At 39.2% G+C, this 15459-nt stretch overlaps 1 protein-coding gene across 1 annotated transcript in view; it reads right to left on the reverse strand.

Moving 5' to 3' along the window:
* Positions 1 to 15459, reverse strand: part of RORB (RAR related orphan receptor B) — a 221664-nt gene that overhangs the window by 25863 nt on the left and 180342 nt on the right. Inside the window, exon 5 of the mRNA XM_006155329.2 lies at positions 393 to 514. Within this exon, the coding sequence (XP_006155391.1) occupies positions 393 to 514 (122 nt within the window). The remainder of the gene's footprint in view (positions 1 to 392; positions 515 to 15459) is intronic.

Here is a 15459-nt window from a genome sequence, read left to right on the forward strand (position 1 = left end):
GCGCGCTAAAGAGAAAAACTCCCCAAAAAAAAAAAAAAAAAAAAAAAAAAAAAAGAAGTTACCACGAGAAGTCTTAAAATCACTGGATGGAGGGACCTTTTGGTCATTTAAATAGGGTAGTGATTTCAAATGAAGGCAGTTTTGCCTCCCAGGGAATATGTGGCAGTATCTGGAGACATTTTCTATTGTCAACACTGTGTGTGAGGGTGGTACTACTGGTATTGACTGGGTAGAGACCAGGGCCATTGCTAAACTTCCTATAGTGCACAATTCTACAGCGTGAGCCCCCTGTAATAAAGAATTGTTCAGCCTAAAATGTCAATAGTGCCCTGGCTGAGGAAGCCAGATGTAGGGTCATCACAGAGGAATGTTGTGGCTGTTTCTGGGAGTACCTTGCTTTGATAGGCTTTAATCTCTTCGTAGGTGTGGGTCTGCCACGCCAGCTGGTGCAGCTCTTCCATGGTGTACTGACACGTCTCCAAATGGGACTTAATGATGTTCTGTGCAATTCGATCTGCGAGAAAAAATATCAATCTGAGGCTTTGTGAATAAAATCACTCTGCTCGAAGAAACTTGTTTTTAATGTTTACTGTAGGAATGCCTTCCGGAGATTCTTTGATTAGGTTGTGTTTAACACTACTGTCTGTCTTATAACCTCCTGCTAACCTCTTTATTGCTTTTTAAAACTTTTCCGTCTTTTAATCAAAATTTGTTGCTTTCTCCCTCTTTTGGATCATAACCTTGGATCATATGAGTTGAATGGAATTCAAATAATGATTTATTTTAAAATACATAAGAAATTATCATATATTTTTTTCTTTTTTGCTTAAATGTCCACTAGCAGTCTTAACATTTATACTCCAAATACTTAAAAATGTTTTGAAAGTCATGAGGGCCCAATTGTTTATTTCAGAAAGAGCCAATTAATATTTACTATTATGTGAAAAAGGGAGAATTGGCAGTAAGCTGAAAAAAGATGAAGATTATCTACAAAGAAAAGATGGAAGATAGGAATAGAAGCAAGATTTCTCTGATGGCATTATTTTTGTAGATTTGCCTTTGGAACTGTATACGTATCTTATATAATTAGTAATGGGTGAGAAGTTTACCTGAAATAACATTGGCCTATGAGAGATAATTATTAAGCTGGATCATGGGTGCCATTGTATTCTCTTTTCTAATTTATATATGATGGAATTTTCCTTTAAAAATGTTTAAAAGAGAAAGTGATTATATTCATAAAAATGTAGTAACAAACACAATTAATCTTTCTGGGCAGTTTATCCCAAATGAGTTGTGCTTTGTATAACATCTTAAATACCAACTGTTCTGGCACTGGAGGTATGAAAGTTGAGCGATAGAAGCAGACATAAGAGCTCTCTTTAAAAACTTGTTATGAGTCCCCTGAAGTTGGATAGAACTAGTAGGTGGTCCCTTGTAATCCCATCTGCTATTTGAACACATGAACAAGGTGACAGCTTGAGAAACCAAAATACACAGGAATTCCGTATGTGGGGTGTGAAAGGAATGAAGATGACCAAATTTTGTGCCCGATAATTGCTCTTGGCTCATACAGAAATGGAATTTTTCTTATGTTTCAGATTGTGTCATTTCTAAGTGGCCATATTTCATTTATGCAGAATGGCCTGGAAAGCAGCATTTGGGTATTTTCTTTTTACCTCACTAAGAATTCGATATATATGGTGTGAAGTTAATTGACTGTCAAAGAAGTACAGGATACAAATTCTAAGCTTAAGCTTCTAATGGACTTTTCAAATAAAAACATCCTGTAATGTACCTGGAACTTTATAAGCAACAAATAAATGATAGTCTCAAATGTCATTGTTAAGACAGTCTATATGATTTGTTATCAGAGAAGCACTGTGTGATTAACTCCAGTGGAGATGACACAGATATTTAATTTTTTCAATCATTCTACAAAGGAAGATTTTTCAATATTTCTTAGGTTTTTTCCAATCAGAACTATAACGTGATAGAGGTGGAAGATGCTACAAAATGTTAACTTATGAAGATAACTGTCTACTAGATTCAGCATTAAGCATGTCTAGACTTACATTGTTTATCATATCACAAAATCCTCACTTTAAAAAATCCTATAATTAACATTTTATTTAATACTTCCTTGTATTTTTTTTTGGGGGGGGGAGAGATTTTTGCTATAGGGCGCGTGCGCTCGCCAGAAAGACAGGGACAGAGAGATAGAAAGCAAGAAATCATCCCCCATGGGGGATGGTCACGCCGTAATCTGTTCTCCTCCATTCTCCTCTCGGGATCTTGGGCACACACGCACACCTGCCTGGTGTGAGTTTAAGCCACCCGGTCCAGGACTCAAACCGCAGTTGGCTACATGGGAGTTCAGAGACATAGCCATTACGCTAACTGCTGGTCCCAACTTCCTGGTGTGTTATAGAAAAGGTCAAGAATTACTCCACGCATCTTATTAAAACAGATTGGCATGACATAGCTCCTCACTTTTCAACTTCACTTGGGGAGTGTATAAGAATAAAAAATCATTTCTTTTCTCTGGGAGGTGTATAATGAACACATGAAACTTTGATAGCTTTATAGTTTTTAAACCATTGTCATTTTGGTATAGCTTGTTTGCATCATCCAAAATAGGCTTTTTTTTTTTTTTGTAATTTACAGGTTTTAGTTTATGAGCAAAAGGACAATTACTGCTCAAAATTGATTACGGAAAACTACTTCTTTATGCTATGTCCTGGGAACTGCTGGCCAATGTTTAAGAATTTTCTGGCTTTTTCTCATAAAATCTTAGGATTCTACGAGGTATGGGATCAGCCAGGCATAACAACTATGTGGGCAGGTTAAGCAAAATTGGAAGTTAAATCCACATGTATATTTCAGGGCTCGACTCAGCTCTCTGTTCCTGGTGGAGGCCTCTCTGCCTTCCTGTGTCTTCACGTGGAAGGACTGGCTGCCTTTTCCTTTTGACTCTGCCTCCAGTTGTGCTGTTATTCCAGTGGGGCCCATACTGTCATTATTTGTGTGAATCTGTCAGCTTCATGCCCTTCAAGGTTCTGAACTATTCAAGAACTGAATGAGAGTTTCCAGCACAGTGCCATCTTTTCCATGTACCATGTCACAAGTGCAGCGCCTTCCATACAACAAATGTTTTTAGAGAAACTGCTATGAACCATGTCAAGGTAAAGATCGGAAACAAACAAACAAAAAAGCCGATTGCCTTTGTTTTTTAAGGTTCTCACAATCATATCAGAAGTTTGTCACATAGAAAAGAGACAGACGTAGCTCAGATAGAAGAAAGGATCTAATGGAGACACAGATAGGAAACTAGCCCTTGGCTAGGGAATTTCAGACATTATCACATTGCTTTACAACCAATCTGCTGAGGAAAAAAGTGAGATACAGAAAGAGTGAATGACTCTAGACCATTTTTTTTACAGAGTTGTTGGGTGTGCCTTTTCTGACAAGAAGTCTGGTGTGTTTGTGACATGGTACATGGAAAAGATGGGGAGGGATGAGACCAGGGTAGAAACTGTACCTAGGGCTGAGACAGCTGAGGAAGCAGGCCAAGGAACTGTATCTTGCAGGATTCTTGGATTTTATCTTATCTGGAAGGCAACTGGGAGCCTGTGAAATCTATAAAGCTGGTCAGTTTTTTGTTTTAGAAAGGTGATGTTGGCCATGGCAAGGAGCAGATGGCATTGCTGAGTACGTGCGATCGATCAAACTGTTGTGAAAATTCATGCAAGACATGAGGCGTGTCTGGATTAGGTGATAATGACAGAGATGGGGTAGAAGGGCTGGAATCCAGATAATTCTGAAGGAGAACTCACAGGTCCAGCAGATGCGACAATGACAGGGACAGGATATAGGAATAGTAGGTGTCTGACTAATGTTGAGTTAGTAAAGATAATGATGAAAATACTGATACCCATCACCCAATCATCTGTCCACACATCCATCCAAACAGCCATCCCTTATTTCACAAAGATTTGAGACAGCTAAGACTGAATTTTTGTCTGACATGCCTAAAGTCTAAGCACCCAGATTGGCTTTGAAGTCAAACATTAAGCATGGACAATGATTTCTCAAGGTCTTGTGGAGAGAAATAAAAGTCAACTCTTTCCGACATTGGCGTGTAAATGGCAAGAAAGGCACAGTAGCTGCAGTTGCAGACACATTCCTCTTCTGTTTCCCCCTTTGTTCTGCAGAGCAAAGGTGAGCCACGTGCAAAAGTGACTTGGCCCTCTACGGCGCAGGTCGGTAAAGCACACGGTAAAGCTAGACTTGGTCTCATGGGGACAGGGCTGGAGGGCTCATTCTGTTGATTAGAAAGATCTTGAACATCAGAGGAGATGGTTTGCTTGGACTGAGAGTCTGCAGTTGTGAAAAGGGGAGAAGGATTTAAAAAGAAGGGACAAAGGAAGAAACAATGAATACAGTATGCAAAGTTCCTGCTGGGAGCCAAAGGAACTTTCAAGAGTCCTTGCCTGGCAAAGTAGAAAAGGTAACAGTAAACGTAGTCCTCTCCGGGGACCAACCACATGAGAAAGTCCAGACAAAAGAGACTGAGGCAAAAGAGCAGAGGATATGGAATCTTTCTGGGCAATCGCAAACCCTTCATCCGTTACCCTGACTTGGATAGCAGCTGTTTTTCCCAGCCCAGTTTTTGTCAGATTCCTTAATTAGCTTGGGCTGTGGACAGTACATGCCAAAGAAATCAGTTTATGATGCTAGGATAAGGGGTCCAACAGGAAAATGGCCCAGATGATGAACCGATGGGAAATTGTACCACCTTCCGAGGTGACACCCACTCTGTACTCTGCCCTTCCTGAGACCAGGGATGAGGCTGGATATTTCTTAAGTGGCTGTGAAAAGGAACTTGAAGCTACAACTACTCCGTACTCAAGATTTTTCATATATGATCAGAGAGACAAGAGGTTTGTTCAATTCACAGAGTGTGTGGGCTGCCTTGATAGTTAATTAAAAGATGTTGAGGAATGAGAAAAACAATTTTATGTGCTCGGTCATTTCTTTTCCATCACAATGAAGTAAAACGTCCATGTTGCCAAGGACAACTGGGTGTGCAATTGCAGGTTAACATTATACCCATGTTCCTCACGCTCTATCTGATCATTTTGTGATAAATAGGCTGATGCCATTTTTTTCTGTCTTTCTCCTTTTCCCTTTGTATATAAAAGATCTTCACAAAGCCCATAGAAGATGTGTCTTATGAACAAATTTTGCATGGATTTTGAAAATTGTTTGCACCATGTAAACTCATGCTCTTAATTCCAGACTTTTTGAAACCCCTTTGTGTAACCATACATATAAACATAAATAACTGTTTTCTCCATTAACATTACCGTTCTGTTTTACACATTGGCCCTGGTACTGTTCTTAGAGGAAGTCTTATTGGAACCCAAGATTTATATATGATTAGCAGAACTTGTAAGTTCATATATTATGTAACTTTATGAGATTGAAATGACAATGTGTAATTCTTTCAAATGAAAAAATAATCCTGAAAAGCTTTAACATAATTGATACAGGCAAATATACTTCTCTATCATTTTTGATAAAAAAATGTAAAATGATATTGTTAAAATTGTCACACTTCCCTAGAAGTCTTAAGGGTAAGCTTAACTCCACTTATGTGGGCAATAAGAAGAGAGAAATTAAATTTTTGAAGGGAAAACTGGAATAAAATTGATGGTAATTCTCAACGGTGTGTGCAGTAATTATAGGACCCTGAGGCTGGAACTAACCTCCTTCCTCCATTTCCAAATGGACTGTATCTAAATAATTCTAGAAGTTAGTTGCTCTTCTGTCTCACTCTCTCTTTCTCTAAGACTGTAAGGGACTTCCACATTTCCTACCTCATCCTCAATACTTTTTTATTGAGATATATTAAATAAATCAAAGAATAAGAAAGGAAATCCCACTTTAATGCATTTACAGCATGATCATAAAGCATAATGATAAAGTTTATGCAGGCAAATGATTTTTTTCCCTCATTTTTTGGTCATAGAGTGTGTGTGCTTGCTAAAGAGAGACAGAGATATGGAAAGTGAGAAATCACTCCCCCAGAGGGGATGATCATGTTTTATTCTCTTCTCCTCTATTCTCCTCTTAGGATTTTAGGCATGCATGTACATATACCAGGCATGATTGCCAAGCTGGCTGGTCTGGGACTTGAACCATGGTCATCCATGTGGGAGTTCTGTTTCTTAACCACTGCATCATCTGTTTGCCCCAATAAATGAAGTTTTAAAAACCAATCGCATCAAGCAATGCAAAAAGAGGTAAGAATAGGTAGGCTTGGTGGCACAGTGATAATGCACTGCTCAAGTAATGCTAGATCCATATGACAGACCATGGGTTCAGTTCCTTGATCAACCTGTACACACCCAGTGGGCTGCCCATGGTCCTGGCTGGTTGGAAAGGCTGTGGAGTTGGGGGAGATTTTTGCAAGAGTTCCTGTTGAGGGTGCTTGCACCCTCTCTCTGTCTCTTACTCTTATTAAAGAATAAACTTATAGAAAGTTATAAGAATATTTTGGAGTAAAGTTTAAAGAAATATGTGAAGAAAATTGTACATATCAATCCACATAATAAAGCAGGTTTGGAAATGAGTCATTCATGTTACCTACTTCTCTGTAGAAAACATTCTATCTGCTTACTTTGGCGAGGAAAAAGTAAACCGACAAGCAAGGTGACAAGTTCTTGTTTATAACTGTGCTGTTATAAAATGAGGACCAGCTTGCAGCTACTAAAATAGCAAATGACCTTCAGCAGCTTTGATTTCAACCACTCAGCGGGTTTTTCCCACCAAAGTGGCTTATTTTAGCTCTCACTAGATATTTCAGCAAATGGTGCTCTCCAAAGGCTACAGTGTCTCAGACATGGATCGCACGGTTTCATTAGAATCCCACATCCTGGGAGTGGGGGAGGCTGAGTGTATCTTTAAAAACGGCTGCTTTCAGTGCTATTACCCAGATACCCACGGCCCAACTGTACCACGGCGAGTAAGCTGAGGCTCAAAGCTATATAGCAGGCCAGAGGATGCTGCATCTCAACTTCCTAATTCTTCCCCCGAACTTTTTTTTTTTTTCTTATGAGAAAGAATGGCTGCTTCCTGGCGAACTATAACCCCTATTCATTTTCTTCCACAAGGGATTTTTTTTTAACTTGGAAATATTATTCCTAAAATACAGTATCTCAGCCTCAATCAAAATGATTAATGAATTTTTAATTTGTCACTTGCCTTAAGGATCTAGAGAACCGCTGAAGTCTCTGTTTAGCTTCTACTACTGGTGTGAAAGTAGAATTCTTGGGGGATTCACTTTGAATTAATGCCAAGATATCTCTCCGGACTTGCTCAAGGCATGTTTTAAGTGCCTGCATTAGGTTTTCATAATATCAAGATTCCTCAGGATCTGAGCTCTGAGGCAGTAACTATAATACATTAAAACCATCAGTTGAAAGGTGAAACATTGAATCAAATGCACACTCTGTCTTTCTGACAATAGGCCACCAATTTTCAATGGTTTCTGTCATTAAGAAGGACAAGACTTATAGTCCATTATAGGTGACAAGGTCAGAGAAGACATTGTCATTTAAAGACCTTTCTGATTTCTCTAATCTCTATTTAGAAATCATTACTTTTGGCATAAACAGTATGACATGGACAGAATGAAAACATCAGTGACATTTAAACTTAAAACCACAATCTATTAGCCTCAAAAGAAAATAGATTTAGCACTATATTCTTCATATTCTTTTCAGTAAAAATTAGGGGTGTCAAGGACCTGTAAATTATTTGTTGTCTCAGTTCACGATCCCACAGCTCATTCTTCTCTCCCTAATGACTCAGGAGAGCTCCAGTCTCTTTTTCAGCCAAATTCTATGGTCAACTTTGACATTAGAAAATGGTGCAGGGCCACGAGGTGGTGTAGTGGTTAAGGTGCTGGACTCCCTCATGGCTGACTGTGATTAAAGTCCTGAACCTGGTGGCTTGAAAATCATGCTGAGTGTGTGTACATGTGCGCCCTAAATCCCAAGAGAAAAATGGAGAGGAAGGGATTGCAACGTGGCCATCCTTCCTGGGGAATGATTTTTCACTTTCTCTCTCTTACTGTCTGTCTTTCTGGCAACTGCATGCATCCTTTGGCAAGAAGAAAAAAAAAAAAAAAAAGAAAAAGAAAAAAAAGAGAGAAAATAGTACAATTGATTTTTGTTTTATATAAATCCGAACCTGTCCAGGTCTCTCTGAAAACGATATATTAACAAGATATAAGATCATCTTACTAAAAAAAAAATGATGAGGCTATAAGAATATGACAAAATACAATTCAGTAAAGTAAAATAGAGAAAATTGAAAATCAGATTACTGAAAATAGAAGTATCTAAGCACAGAGTGATATTGAGCAGAATGGTTAGTATCTTCTCAAATTCTAGGAAGCTTCAGTAAGCTAGCATTTTAATAGAAGACAAGAAACAAGGGAATGAACAAGAAGAAAAACTAAAAGAGCTTATGTAGCAGTTGTGTTTACGCAGAGTATATCCAAAGGAGAAAATAAAATTACGAACAGCAAAAACAAATGAACTAAGAGAGTGCCTTCTTACAATTATTTAGTAATAGAAAGCCATTTTAGATCACAAGTGTTTTGTTTTATTGCAATAATGCATGTCTAATTTTTGGGAAATTACAATTTCCTTTTGTAAAACTAGTTGACAACATTGAGAAAGAATTTATTATAAAAAACATTATATTTCAAAGTTAGCATTCATAGTAAAAGACCTCCTTCCCGGAAGAATCAGACAAAATGAACTTACTTAAACATCTGGGAATTGATGGTTTCTAAGGGACTGGTATGGTAAGATGGAGGAAGCACAGCTCCTTTTAGACCTTTAGTCTGTGCCTTTGGGGAGGTCGGTGAACCTCTTTAAGTCTTAGTTTCGTCAGGTTTGAGTCTCCATCTGTAGAAGGACTGGGCAGTAGTAATGTGTTGGAAGTATTGTGTGAAGCGTGGAAACTTGAGTCTGAGAGGCTACATGGGGATTTTGCTTTGTTTCGACTCCGGACAGAGAAGTCTCAGAGAGTTACCGAGGGTGAGAATACAGCTGAGTCTCCAGTGCACTTGAGGAGGCTTAGATAGGAAAAATAAAAACAATACGATCCAGATCCCATTAAAGTCTTTCCTTACTTGCCTTTAAAAGCCGCACCTCCACACACTCACTACCCAAAGGACAATTAGTGGGTCACGGGCACTGAAACCTAACTATCAAAATGTCTCAGGGCCATCATTAGGATTGATTTTTACTATTTGAATTTTATTGACTTACGGATTGATAATTTAAACAGAAGCAACCCCTCCCCCACTTCACCAGCATTTTGGAAGTTTAGTCAATGTGTCTTTGACATTTAGGCACTAATTTAGAGGTAATCTTTGGAGACTGTTTTTATGTTTTTCAAACAGGTGCTGAGCTTACATTTTAAAAAGTACCTTTATTATTTTAGTAAATGCATTTAATTGATACATGTTTCAAAATAGGTGCTTTCTAAGTCGTCCTATGTCACACTGTGCTAGAATAGACCTATCTGTAAATGAAGTAGTCGTTTCTCAACAGATCTTATCAATACGGCTCAGATTCATTCTCTTTGGTATTGAGAGTATGTTGTCAATGGAAAGCTTACTTCCAAAAATAAAATAAAACAAAACGTCTTTCCAGCTGGGAGTATTTCCAACAGGTTCCCCCACATTTGCAAACATCATAGAAAGAAATCCTGTACTGGTTCGCAGAGAGAACCTATTAAGTTGGTTACCATTCTACAGTACCAAAGTATACTGCCCTTCTTCAATCTGACCATCAACTGGCATTTCTGTGTTCCATGGCCCATGTGGTATTTTAATCCCAACCAGCTGTTCCTAAAACGGCTATTTGAAATTGTGGCTGAACTAATGCCTATCTACTCTCACCAGTGAAAAACAATTCAGAGCCCTGAGATCCAATGCCAAAGCTTGCCATGTCTTAAACGTATGGCTTGCTTTCACTGTGTTTCAAGTCCCGGACTCAGTGCCTTAAAACTCACACTGGGCGCATGTACAAGTGTGCCCAATATCCCCAGAGGAGAATGGAGGAGAAGGATTTGTGACACAGACATCCCCCTGGGGATCAATTTATCCCTTTCTGGCTCTCTGTCTGTCTCTGTGTCTCTGGTGAGTACACACGCCCCATAGCAAAAAATCTCTTTAAAAAAAAGTGTTCAAATACTATTCAGTGTCGAGACTGTCCGTAGGGGCTGTTTCAGAGGTTACCTTGTCAGTGCAACCATTTCCTCTTCCTACACATCACAGCTAGAACCTCCTGAAATCGCCTTCCCTTTCCTTATTGCAGAATATTTTTATATCTACTAAGGCTTTTGAAATTGAGTGTGTGAAATGGAATTGGCTTTCTAACAGCTTCTCAGTAACATTTTTTTTGTTGTTGTTGGTAGATTTTAGAATCTTCTTATGAAGTTATGAATTTTAAGTCAAAAAGTAATCCTACACTAGTATCTCTGGGGGAAGTCCACTGAGGAAGATTAATTTTTCGCAGTTTCAACTCAAAATAGAAAAGTGCTTTAGAAGATTTATCTAATCTAGTGAAATGTTAGCACATTAGAAAAGCTGTATGAACAGAAGTACAAGCATGTAGTGACTAAAATGCATATAAGTACCATAAATAGCTAAGTATGTTTGTAAATACGAACTGAGCATGTGTATGTGTGTTGCTTGTGATAGAAATCAGCTTTGTATTTGTTTAGAACTTTACTGGTCATGAAGGGCTTTGTATATATTATGCCATCTACTCCAGTTGTGGGAAGTCACTACATGCATTACTAGGTGTGTGTGTGTGTGTGTGTGTGTGAGAGAGAGAGAGAGAGAAAGTGAGAAAGCAAGCCGCCAGGTCTGGGGCTTGAACCGTGGTTGGCTATGTGGGAGATCAGTGCCCTTAGCCACCATGACACTTGCCAGCCCCTACTAAGTGATTTTAAACCACCTTGGGCAGTTATTTAAAGATACTCAGAACGATATGGATTGCAAAGACCTGGGGAAAACCCACACACAGTCTATGTACTCTCTAGAATAATTCATGGCTGTGATCTGGTTAATGCAATAATTCTAACTATGGTAGATATGTGGCAAATTGGTCCCACACTCAGGGAATTTGTTCTGGAAATTTAGAAGGCAGGGGTTTGGAAATAAGCAACTTCCAGAGATAGTCTGAGAGTGGCAAAAAACAAGGTACGTTAAACTCTCAGAGGAGTTGAATATGGAAGTCTCTTTAGTAATCAAAAGCATGTCTTCGTTTCATGAACATATACCTATTTTTCCCTCAGCAGGGGCTCTGAGGTGATGTGGTTGGAGTGGACCAGGAAAGGTAAGCGCATTTGCTCTAAAGTTGTATCTGTATAACAGTTCACTCTTTAATTCGCCTGAACATAAGCTTGAAGTGGCTTAGGGTGGCTACCACCTTCCCCTTAAATTGCTCTTGGTTGTCCTTAGCACTCATTGTAATATGATTTTTTTTCCAGGAGAATGGATAGAGAGAAGAGGTTGGTACTCAGTTCTGATTTGGTAGTGGTTATGGGCTGTGTAACTGGCAGAGCCATTCTACCCAGGGAAGGCCCCAGTGGCATCGCTCCTCCTGAGCTCCCTCAGGTAAGTTCCTCTGCCTCATTCAGTTGCCTACAAGTCCCCTCCTGTTCCCTGGCCTATCCTAGTGAACTAGCTGTAGCAGGGGGAATTTTCGTGCATTTGATCAAAGCTCTCGAAGAGGAGTTCATTATTGGTTCGTCTGAAAAGTGTTTTTTTTAATGTGAAAATGCATCATGATTTTTCCAAGGAATCAAAGGCATTCGGTCCATCTGCCTTATTTTTCAGATGGTGAGACCGAGTCACAGACAACTGAACATGTTGTTAGGACTCTCAGTTTCCCCATATTTTCTCCAAACTGTCTGCACAGGGCATGTGGTTGAGGCAAGGGTGAGAGGGATTAGATGAGTAAGATTACAAGGTATTTCTCTCAAGGCAAAAAAGGAAAAACTAAAGGCGCTGAATTTTTCTTTCTGTGTTGTTCGAATTCTTCGGCTTGGGCTTGCTGGTTTCATCTATTTCTATCTGTTTTAATGACCGGCTAGACAGTTACTCCTAAACTGAATGACTGACTGTTTGACACAGGTGCAATCCGAGGATATAGGAACTAGCTAGCAAGGAAGTTTATTCTCTGTGCCATTTCTGCATGGGTTACATATGCATAACAGATTTAAATATTTATACAATATTTATGCACAAAAGCATGTATCATTAAATGTGCTGCCTTAAGAAAGACCACAGCATCTGCTTGAGTTCTCAGTGAACAATTGAAACACCATCATTTTATTTTTTTAATTGCCAGAAAACATGTGTGCTTGCCAGAGAGAGTCAGAGAGAGGGAGAGGGAGACAACATCCCTTAATGGGGCATGTCACGCCACAGTCCCTTCTCCTCCATTTCTTCATCCTGTCACAATTTGGGGCACCCATGAACATATGCCTAGTGTGTTTTCTTAAATTACTGGGGCCAGGATTTGAGCTGTGGTCAGCAATGTGGAATCCTCCTCTCTTAACCAATAGGCTATGGGGCTATCCTGAATCACAAAATTTTACCGAATTCCACAAAATCAAACAGCACTAGTAATGTCTTCTGTGTTTCTACATAGACTTGATGGACTAAAGTAGTAAATTACAGAAACTAGATCACTTTCAGATTGATCTGTTTTTGTGGTCTTCCCTGTAGTCTCTCCTCTCAGCTTCTATATTAGATGAATTTTAAAAAGAGGTTTATTTTGAGACCAGCAGAATAGTAATGGTTACTTTGCTGGGCTTCCATGTAGTTGACTGTGGTTCGAGTCCCGGAACCGGTGGCTTAAACTCATGCTGGGCACATGTGCACGCATGCCCAAAATCCCGAGAAGAGACTGGAAGAGAAGGGATCGTGGCATGACCATTTCCCCTGCAGGGTGATTTCTTACTTTCTGTCTCTTTGTCTCTCTGGCAAGTGCATTTGCCCTCTAGCTAAAATCTCTCTTTCTCTAAAAAAAAAAAAAAAAAAAAAGAGGTTTATTTCTCTTTTTGATGCTTAAAACTGCAGGCTATACAAATAGAATATAAGAGAAATATGAAAATAAATCTTTGTTTGAGACTTACATAGGAAGAGATCAATAAATTCATATTTCATTGTCTTTATCTGCACAGAAAGATTACTGAGTAGAACAGCAAACTCGGGTGATGTATGTAAAAGGCAATTTATCCCTCTAGCATCACAGCTAATTTGATGGTGTTTTTTGTTTTTGTTTTTATTTTTGCTTTTGCTTTTTCCTTTCTTAAAAGCGTGTTTGGTGATTTGAACCGTCATGTTGTCTGGTACCTCAGAGATACATCGTCAGTGACCTTTCAGATTACATAAGAGCTCCTTAGGAGTATTAGTCCTGCAGAATCCCCCACCCACCAGAGAACTGTAATGGGGAGAAAAACCAACAACTCTGCTTTGCTTTCTTGCTTGTCGCTGAGTGTCCTTTAGCTAGCTTTCCTTCCCCACAGCAACCACGGAGAAATTTTGTTCCTGAAGACATAACACATCCATCATGCCAGCTTGAAGTAAAATTCCAGCTAAATCCAGCTCATACTGCCACCTCGCAAGAACTTGCAGCTTCCTTTAGCCCTTTTATCTCTTGGGATCCTTCTCCTATGGGACTTTAAAAAAAAAAATCCAAGGATGCGCATCTTAAAATGTCCTGTTTTGATTTTGTTTGTTTGCTTACTCACATTTTGTTTTTCATTCTCAAAATATGAGAATAGGGTGGGTAGGTGGCACCATGGTTTGAGATGCTGGACTCCCGCATGGGAGGTGCTGGACTCCCGCATGGCTGACCTGGTTCAAGTCCTGGACCTGGTGGTTTGCTTTCTCATTTTCTCTCTCTTTCTCCCCACCTCTCTCTCTCTCATCAAATTAAAAAATAATATGCGCATCTTAAAATGTCCTGTTTTGATTTTGTTTGTTTGCTTACTCACATTTTGTTTTTCATTCTCAAAATATGAGAATAGGGTGGGTAGGTGGCACCATGGTTTGAGATGCTGGACTCCCGCATGGGAGGTGCTGGACTCCCGCATGGCTGACCTGGTTCAAGTCCTGGACCTGGTGGTTTGCTTTCTCATTTTCTCTCTCTTTCTCCCCACCTCTCTCTCTCTCATCAAATTAAAAAATAATAATAACAAATAAAATTAAATAAATAATTCGTAAGGGAAAAAAAAAAAAACCCTGTGGGAATAAAACATTTCTGATAAGAGATGTGGCCAGAGTCACCTACATCTGCCATATCTCTTGCCCTCAGGGGAGGGTGGTACCAGCATGGCCTGGACTGACAATATGACACTATAAGTGGCAATTATTTATTTCCAGGTGTGTCTTCTAGGTAGTGAGGGAATTCCTTGTTTTGCTTGTCTTGAGTCCTGGCTAAATGCAGGTAGTCTAGAGCAGTGGAATGACTTAGGTTAACATTTCCTTATAGATTTTTTTCTTCATGCCAAAGGGTGTGTTTGCACACTAGGAAGAGAAAGAAAAAAAGAGAGAGAAAGAGAATGAGAGCGATCCCTAATAAGGCCTGATCATGTTATAATCCCCATTTCTTCACCTTCCCATCAGGATCCTGGGCTCATGTACACACGTATCTGGCTACACACACCTTGTGTATTTTCAGGTTGTCATGAGAACCAGCAGTCAGCCATGTGGGATCTGGCTCCCTCCACTCAGGGTTTAACTTCTGTGCCATGGGACTGGCTCGTTAAAATGTAAAGTGTAAATGTTAAAATGTTAAAATGTAAAGTGTAAATGTTAAAATGTTAAAATGTAAAGTGTGTTAGTTAACTTACTTTTACCCTCGGAAAACCACTCACTGTTTCTGACTGTGAATTTCTTTGTATGAGGGAATGATTTCTTCACTGCCGACCAGAAGGCATCGGTGTGAGGTGCAAATGAACTAAACTGCACAAAACGATTTTCCACATTACAGGACACAGCTTATTATTAGAATCTTAACCTAAGACGTTCGTAGTTTTCTTCGATGAACTTTCAGAAAGACAAGTTTGGCTTTTCCAGGGGATATTTCTGACTCTGAAAACATTCATTGACTCACTGTTCGGATCTGCATGCAGTTGCTTATGTAATTGTATGGTGGTTCTTAAGCATGAGTTTTTATTAAGCATTTCAAAGCCGTTACTCTACATGAACTGATCAAAAAACTTGTTTTTTGATTGTTTGTTTGTTTTTAATTCTGCTTTTAAGATGACTCAATAGCAGAATAATGACCTGTCTATATAAATTTTATTGTTCTCTCAGAAACCACAGGAAGCAGATCAGGACTTCTGGAAGCC

Source organism: Tupaia chinensis, unplaced genomic scaffold (genome assembly GCF_000334495.1).
Source record: "Tupaia chinensis unplaced genomic scaffold, TupChi_1.0 Scaffold000447_1, whole genome shotgun sequence".
Lineage (NCBI taxonomy): Eukaryota > Metazoa > Chordata > Mammalia > Scandentia > Tupaiidae > Tupaia > Tupaia belangeri.